Source organism: Pistacia vera, unplaced genomic scaffold (genome assembly GCF_008641045.1).
Source record: "Pistacia vera cultivar Batoury unplaced genomic scaffold, PisVer_v2 Contig89, whole genome shotgun sequence".
Taxonomy (NCBI): domain Eukaryota; kingdom Viridiplantae; phylum Streptophyta; class Magnoliopsida; order Sapindales; family Anacardiaceae; genus Pistacia; species Pistacia vera.
The window spans coordinates 624,053-632,066 of record NW_022196767.1 but is presented as its reverse complement, the minus strand read 5'-3'; the positions used below and the strand labels follow the sequence as shown (position 1 = coordinate 632,066).

General features: G+C 34.4%; 2 protein-coding genes across 4 annotated transcripts; both read left to right on the top strand.

Annotated features, from left to right (window-relative positions):
- Window positions 1-1,740: 1,740 nt before the first annotated feature.
- LOC116119438 (protein RADIALIS-like 3) lies at window positions 1,741-2,458 on the top strand. The gene is made up of 2 exons (XM_031405389.1): window positions 1,741-2,084; window positions 2,187-2,458. The coding sequence occupies exons 1-2, from the start codon at window positions 1,825-1,827 to the stop codon at window positions 2,215-2,217; spliced, it is 291 nt and encodes a 96-aa protein (XP_031261249.1). The 5' UTR covers window positions 1,741-1,824; the 3' UTR covers window positions 2,218-2,458.
- Window positions 2,459-3,567: 1,109 nt separating this feature from the next.
- LOC116119419 (7-methyl-GTP pyrophosphatase) lies at window positions 3,568-7,781 on the top strand. Of its 3 annotated transcripts, XM_031405359.1 has the most exons (10): window positions 3,568-3,720; window positions 3,807-3,878; window positions 3,975-4,049; window positions 4,375-4,458; window positions 5,083-5,163; window positions 6,066-6,135; window positions 6,216-6,307; window positions 7,137-7,178; window positions 7,258-7,338; window positions 7,534-7,781. In XM_031405359.1, the coding sequence occupies exons 1-10, from the start codon at window positions 3,694-3,696 to the stop codon at window positions 7,603-7,605; spliced, it is 696 nt and encodes a 231-aa protein (XP_031261219.1). In that variant the 5' UTR covers window positions 3,568-3,693; the 3' UTR covers window positions 7,606-7,781. The 3 variants fall into 3 exon arrangements, with proteins under 3 accessions (XP_031261219.1, XP_031261221.1, XP_031261220.1); XM_031405361.1 differs by lacking the exon at window positions 4,375-4,458; XM_031405360.1 differs by lacking the exon at window positions 5,083-5,163.
- Window positions 7,782-8,014: the final 233 nt, after the last annotated feature.

Below are 8,014 nucleotides of genomic sequence, written 5' to 3'. Positions count from 1 at the left end.
TTATAACATCTTGTTGCATGAACTCTCGCTTTCTTATTGCATATCCGATAGAATAATTGCATCTGTAGGCTCTTGTAGACTGTTAATTGGTATCACATTTAAACATTTTGCTGTGACCCAAATTAAAACCAGCAATGGCATAGTTAATCAAGCTGTGATCTAGAAGCTTATCAGCTTCTAGTCCGAGATACCGTGTTATTAATCCCAATCCCCCAGCCGAAAAGATTTAAGTACTATATATACAGTATATGCTGATATTCACGATTTAAGTACTATATATACAGTGTCAATCGCAATCCCCCAGCTCAAAATATTCGTATTTATTATTATAAAGAAATTATATAAGCCTCATTATTGTTTCACACTATTATTAACTCAAGAATCTAACACCAAAAAAAATATATATAACAAACAAATTTTCAAATAAAGTACACACTAGAATTTCTGAAACAAAAAGATTTATACTCATTATAGTTTGAAGCACACTGCTACATTTTAATTAATTAAAAGAGTTAAAGAGTTGCCTGCTTATAAGATATGAGCTAACCTGTTCTCTGAAAAAAAAAAAACATTTGAAGTACAAATATTGTACGTGAAGATCTTTCATCCAGCTGCACGAGTTTGGAGTTTTGTTGAGAAGTGACTAATTAACAAGTGATAGAGCAGAATCTCTGATGTTTGAGACTAAACCAAAAATACAGAAAACGCCTAGAAAAATAAGGGTAATCCTGAAGTCATGGCGTGGCATCTGTTGAGCCCGTGAGCACGAAGGTACAACCATTACAGGAAAACTTTTATCCACACCTGTATCATTCTATCCAAAAACTGATTTATGCTGAGAAAAACTAATCAACTTAACAGGTTCAGAAGATTATTTACTAATAAAAAGGAATCCACCATATGGACTCAGTACTAATTGCCTGTCGTCAAGTCCACCTAATTCAATCTATACCGATCACGTCGACAGTGTATTTAATTTGAAATAGTTGTCGACCAAAAATGCAACTTTCCCTTTTACAGTGCCGCAGCTTACAAGAAAAGAGAAGCCATCCAGCTATAAATTTGTCTTTCTCACAGAGTACAGATATAGCTTCAATTAGAAGCAACTTTTCTTACCTGGAATTACATGTGAGTAAATTAATTATTCAGGAGTCCCCAAGTGAACAACCTCAAGAAACTTTGGGTAGTTCAAAAAAGCTGTATTCAAGAATAAGTTTAACTGTTGATGATTTTGAGTTTGCCTTCAAATTAACATATATATATATATATATATATAATCAATGTCATAGCTGGCAAAATAATACTCATGTAACTATAATCACGCGGGAGACGTCATAAAATGAATTGAAACATTGGATTGTCACATGTAAGTAACAGCCGGTGCATAAAAAGAAGATCAAGTAACATCAACCACATAGAACTAGCGGTAATGGAATATTTACAGGGAGGTCAAGGCCAACTTTTCTTGGATAAATAAAAACCGGCCTGAAATTATGTTGCTTCGAGTTTAAGCATATAATTAGCAAACCCATGAAAAAAACCTGGAATTAAAAGTAAAAAAAAAGAGCTAGTAGTTTTTTACCCATTGCCGCTGCTTTGCTAGGAAAGCAACGGCTGAGAAAAAGAAGCAAAAGCCCTCAGGCCCACCGTCCCATTTTTCTCTCTCTTCTCTAGCTACCTTACCTCCCTCTGCTATATAAAAGGAGTGGCAACTACACTCTCTTTGCTCACACCCATCTCCTAAACCAAATTTCTGTAGATCCTTCTCTTTGTGTTCGCTGCTTAATTATTAGTTTTCTTAATTAGCTTACTTAAATTTGTGCAATGGCCTCAAGCTCAACATGGACTACTAAGCAAAACAAGCTGTTCGAGAATGCTTTGGCCATTTATGACAAGGACACCCCCGACCGCTGGCAAAATCTTGCCAGGGCCGTGGGTGGCAAAACTGTGGATGAAGTGAAAAGGCATTATGAGATGCTTGTGGAAGATGTTAAGCAGATTGAGGCTGGCCAAATACCTTTGCCCAATTATAAGAAAGCTGGAGGGAGCAACAAGGGATATAATTTCATGGATGAAGAACAAAGGTACTACCTATCTATATAGCTCTCACTGCCATATACGTATAGTATACTCATTATCTTTTTAAACATGAATATAAATAAAATGATCCTTTTGTTTTCATGCAGGCTGAAGGGTCTTAGACTCGGTGAAGCATGAAACTATAGCAGAATCCATGGAATAAAGATCCATCAACAAAAATCAAACGTGATTTGCTATATAGATCTCCTTCTTGCTTTCTCTTTCGTTCGTCGTGATAATTATAATGTAACATATTTCCTTTCTGCAATTTCATTTGTACCGCCGAGGAGGAGTCATTGACTAATGATTCCAACTTCCTCCTTTGTAGTTTGTATGCTCTTTAATCATCTGTGCAATAGCTTATTATAGTAGTTAGTAGTGTCATTTAATGGACTTAATTTGTTCCCTTACATAGATTATCCATGGAAAGAGAATAAATATTCATATAAATAACACAAGACTGGGTTTCATATACATATATTAAATGAAACAGAAGATCTCTGATTTAAATTCACAAAGAGGAAACAAAAGATCTTAGATTTAAAGTCTTGAGGGGTAGCTGATAGAACTCATCATTCTGGAACAAACTAGTTTTATATATCATGATCATACAGTATCATACAAGTACGACAGATGTCATAACTATGCTGAGGCGTTCGATCTCTCTGTGATCTTGTATTGGAATTATGTATTAATATTATTATAACATGAATATGAAGTAAAAGGGTTTCTGGTGATCCAATTAATTATCAGGAATCATTCTTGGCGATAAGAGTTCCAACCGTCCAAAGCAGACAAAACAAATTGAGCTACTTTTGGGAAGAGAAAGAAGGAAGATAATGGGCGTGCAACATTCCTTTATTAGACAAAAAGATTAAACAAAATCATTTTCAGTTGACTTATTTTACGTAATATGATTTCATAAGGAAAAAGAGAGAACCTGTATATCTTTAATTTGTCGGATGAGTTGGGATCATATGTTAAAAATAATCCATCAATTTCTTCAGTTTGGCTGCAAATAAACATGCATAATCAGCCATAATCAATTAATATTCCTTTGTCTCATTTGCCAGTTCATGCGATACAAGCATATGTAACTCTTCATATTCCAGCTCTTCTTCCTTTCTTGCTTTCGCTAGTTTGATATTTTACCCACACGCAAATTAATGTATTATAGTCTCCATAATTTCCCTTCTGCCAGTCTTGAGGGAATATATCTATCTCACTCTTTGGACATTTTTCAATATACAGTAGACCTATTCAAATTTATCATTGAGTGGGGAAGAAAATTGGTAAGAGAGAGACTCAGTTAAGTTAAATCATAAATGGGGATTTTTCTTTCAAGGTTTATAAAAGCTTTAGCCACAAGAATAATGTGTAAATTAATTGAAAGCATGAAACGAAAAGAGACGAATTCATTTCAAGGGAAACGGAATTACCATATTATCCTCTAGGGTTTATAGAAACTTATAATATTATTTAATATTCGAGTAAAGGAAAAAATCATGTACACGGGACATATTCCTGTTTTCTTTTATTGCCCTGTTTTTGTGTTCCTACTCGCCATTCATCTGACTCACTCACTCACTCGCGGTCCCGACAATTGAGAAAGACATGGAAGCCAGTGCGTCTCCCTTCAAGGTATGCAGAACCACTTTCAACTCTGTGCTTTATTTACTTAACTTAGATTTTGTCTTTGTTGTTTTTAACACGTGTTCTGGCTTTAGATAATATTGGGCTCGTCTTCAATGCCCCGTCGAAAAATTCTTGCTGAAATGGGATATGAATTCACGATAATGGTACCTTTTATTTATTATTAAATCTTTTCTGTTGGATATTTAGTTAAGTTACTGACTTCTGATACTAGAAAGTTGACTCCAATTATCGTTACATAGGCTGCTGATATTGATGAGAAATCCATTCGAAAGGAGACGCCTGAAGAGTTAGTAATGGCTATTGCTGAGGCAAAGGTGAACTGTTTTATTTATTTTGTGAATATTCTGGCACTTTGAAGTATAATGTCATGAATCGTGCTTTTAACTTCAACCCGAAAAATGTTTGATTGAGAAATTAGAGGTATAATATTCTCTTGTGATGTTTATTTATCTCTTAGGTCCCAATCAAATTATAATATTAATGTCATGACCAGCTTGTTTTAGACAGTTTTTGTAATTAATTTAGAGTTATGAGGTCAAGTTTTGATTTTTATTATTGTACGGTCTATTTCTGACATGAATCGAAGAGGGAATTTAGTTGAAGCTTCTGTCATTGATTTGAGTGTGAATTGCATATCAGGCTGATTCCATCATATCGAAACTGCAAACTACGGACAGTCAACCCATGAATGCTGAACCTACAATTTTGATTACAGCAGACACAGTATGTCTTTTTTTCTTATTTTAAAATTATAGATGATACGCCTGGATAAACCATTTTGGTTTATGAGGTCTGCTATGACCAAGTGCCATTTATGGATCGAGGACACATGGACTCTTGATGAGGGGAAGTTGTATCGTTTGTATTGCTTAACTAAGTTAGTAGAGCCATTTTGATTGAAGTTTTCCTTTTTTTTTCTGTGTGTATGTATGATGTTCAACAAATAATTTAGACTGTTTGTTGTTTTGGACTTTTGGGTACAAGCAATGATGCATGTCAGAGAAATCACAAACCTTGCCCTGCGATTAAATTATCTTGCTAATTTTTGGATAAATGTTCGGGCATGCAAGTTAACAATGTCTTAACTTATAATGAAATGTATATGCAATGTCAATAACAATAGGCAATATCACTATGGTGATTAGAAGCTCAATTTGGACTCAAGTAAGATACTTGTGTGTAAGTTCCCTTATCTGGGATGGACTAATGTGCATTGGTTCTATCAGTATTACTAACATATGTTATTGCTATTATAGTTGCTGTTGTCTCAGTATATACTATTAGCTACTATCTGTAGTCAAACATTTACTCAGGTACTTATCTTAGCTGGCAAAAACTTCTCCACAGGCAGAAGCCATCCTAAACAAGCTCCCCATTGGTGACCATGTAAGGGAAGCTGAGCCAACATTATTAGTTACTGGTGATCAAGTACAAATCAATTCTGCCCATATATTTCTGTTTAAAATTCTTCGATTACTTGTATCTTAGATGTGTGTTATGCATTTCAAGTTGTTAGACTTCAGACCCTTTGTAACTTCCCCTACCCTTCAGAAAAAAAGTAAAAGAAGGAAAAAAAGAAAGGAAAGAAATACACCCATAAGAGCAGAGAAGTTAAAATTAAAGCATATGAGATTTCAATGGCAATTTGAAGTTCAAAAATTTAATACAACAGTTTCTATGGTTAGATAAGCCTGTGTTGGAAGATGCTGTTGGTTCAGTTTAAATGAAACATTTATTGATGCTAAATACTAGTTATAAAGAGTCGATCTTTCCTTTCTTATTTATCCCCAAAATCCTTTTTGTCACACATGTAATGTGGTTGTATAAACTTAAGTGTAGGTCACTTGTCTGAAATCAGCAGTTATTTAGGCAATTTTTTATTTATTTTTTTTGTATAGGAAATGCAGAAATGTATATTAAGGAAAAAACTTACAAAGTGGATCAGAAATCCACTCCTACAAAAGTAACCCATCTAAAAAGGGGCTAAAGCGTTAGCTTTACAAGTACTATCATGAGCCTGTGCAAAAAGAAACCCCCCCAAAAAACAAGAGACACTATGGCATGGACTAGTCCTAAAAACAACAATTTTCTTATTCAAGCTATCACTACCTATTATTATCATTTTTGGTGTTGCTTCATGGCATCATAGGAGATCTGCTGCTTGTTTTTTCTTGCTCAATGTGCTAGCCTGCTCTTTGTATCCTAGAACATAAATGGCCTCTTGGTGATAGGACATGCTTGTAAAAATTAAGAATAGTTCAATTATGTTCCTTTCATGGAAAGAACTCAATCGTTGTTATGTCTTACTGTTATTATTAAATGATCTGGAGGTGGTGGTCTATGAAGGTGTGATCAGAGAAAAACCATCCAGCAAGGAAGAAGCAAGGCAATTCATAAAAGGTCTGCTTAATATTCATTGCTCCTGTCATTCTTGTTTGTATTCTTTCAAGGCTCTGGTGATGTATAAACCTGAATTGCAGGTTATTCTGGGGGGCAATGTGCAACAGTGGGATCTGTTCTTGTTACAAACGTTAAAACTGGATTCAGGAAAGGAGAATCGGACAGGGTGGAGGTACCATTAGTTTCTATTTATTAACTCATTGTCTATTTTGCAAATTTTTAGTGAGTTTTCTTTTTTCATCTATTGAGCAAACAAGAAACTTTTAGAAACGACTCAAATCATCCTCTGATGCCAATGCCTGGGAAAAAAGAAATGGGAAAAAAAGAAAAAGAAGAAGAAACTAATAAATAAATCATAATAATAAAGAGTTACAGGGTTTTGTTATGCTCTTCTCTAGTGTTGTTAAATACCTTGATAATGAATGTACAGTATATTGTTGTTTTGAGAGAGTAAAAAATGTGTGAAATTGTCCATGAGAATTTAGTTTGTTTTGCTGCAGAACCAACTTTTGGGTTCATAATAGTTAATACATGATTTATATTGAATAAGGTCTGTGGGAAGAGCCCTAGGAAGTAATGAAGTTATTTTGGGCGTCTTCCCTTTAAAAATTAAAAAAAAAAAAAAAGTTATTGTAGGTTGTCTCTTGGCTGACCCTTTATACTGCAATCTGTTTTTACATGGTTCTGTTTTGAATCTTCAAGATGGAACTCTATAAGTTGATGCTGCATGCAAGATACTTAATGAAGGTCATATTCGTTGTAGGAACCTTAGTTTTGTGCATTTGTTGCATGTACTTAATAAGTGCTAATGATTAGAATTGTTTTTGTTTAAACAATATATGTATATGGCTATTTGCCCGCAGTTTTGTTTTTCAGTGAAAAAAAAAAAAGAAGAAAAAAATTTTGCAGTGAATTGGGAGGCAAAGAATTGTATTGATTTCTCCAACAATCCATTTGATTGTAATATCAGGAAATTTAAGTTATTTGGTTACGCCTTGCAGATCAATTTCCATGAGATACCAGATGAAACAATTGAGAAGCTGGTAAAAGTCATTTTTGTTGCAAACAATAGTTTCTTTTCCATCAGTTATAGTCTTTAACTATTCCTTCATTCTTGTTCAGATTGAGGAGGGGGTTGTGCTTAACGTTGCTGGGGGACTTATAATTGAACATCCTTTGATACTGCCCTGTGTTAAACAAGTGGTTGGTTTCTTAATCTCTACCCTATAATTATACATCCCGATAGGCATTCACGCAAGGAATTACAAGCTGGTTCTCAGAACATGCTTATGTTTCTGGGATAGCTTCTTAGTAGCTTGTTAAGTCTGTTAATTTCAATTAACCATTTACTTATATTTTCAACCTTTGATAGATGAATGACATTGATATTATTTGCAGGTAGGAACGATGGATAGTGTGATGGGACTCCCCAAAGCCCTTACTGAGAAACTCATAAAGGAAGCTCTCTAACTGAGCCAAGTGCAATTTTTTTATGTTTATGATATTTACCCAATTGGCACCCGTTGTTTTCCTGTGCGGCTGTGCCCCGTTATATAATGAACTAGTTATCTGAATTTAAAAAACAGCTGTTATGTTATGTTAACCGTCTGTGACATTTCCAAACTAGTTAAATGAAATCAGTGTCTTAACACCAACTAGTCATTACCTGTCACTTTTCAATTTCAGCATATTGGTTAGGTTGACTGATTTTGGAGAATTTTTGTTCGCTGCTGCAGAAGATAACGTGAGATTGACTTGACTGATAGCTAGCGATCGGTAAACATCTCTATTTTCTGTTTAGATCCACCTTTTATTCTAGACTAATACTACATTCATAAACACTTCTTATTAACTTTTTCAAACACTTTTCATTGACTTT

Excerpts from the sequence above, each read along its gene's own strand:
- LOC116119438 (XM_031405389.1), top strand. The coding sequence starts at position 1,825 with ATGGCCTCAAGCTCAACATGGACTACTAAGCAAAACAAGCTGTTCGAG. Across the intron at positions 2,085-2,186 it reads TTCATGGATGAAGAACAAAG|GCTGAAGGGTCTTAGACTCG; the intron begins GTACTACCTATC and ends GTTTTCATGCAG.
- LOC116119419 (XM_031405359.1), top strand. The coding sequence starts at position 3,694 with ATGGAAGCCAGTGCGTCTCCCTTCAAG. Across the intron at positions 3,879-3,974 it reads GATATGAATTCACGATAATG|GCTGCTGATATTGATGAGAA; the intron begins GTACCTTTTATT and ends ATCGTTACATAG. Across the intron at positions 4,050-4,374 it reads TGGCTATTGCTGAGGCAAAG|GCTGATTCCATCATATCGAA; the intron begins GTGAACTGTTTT and ends ATTGCATATCAG.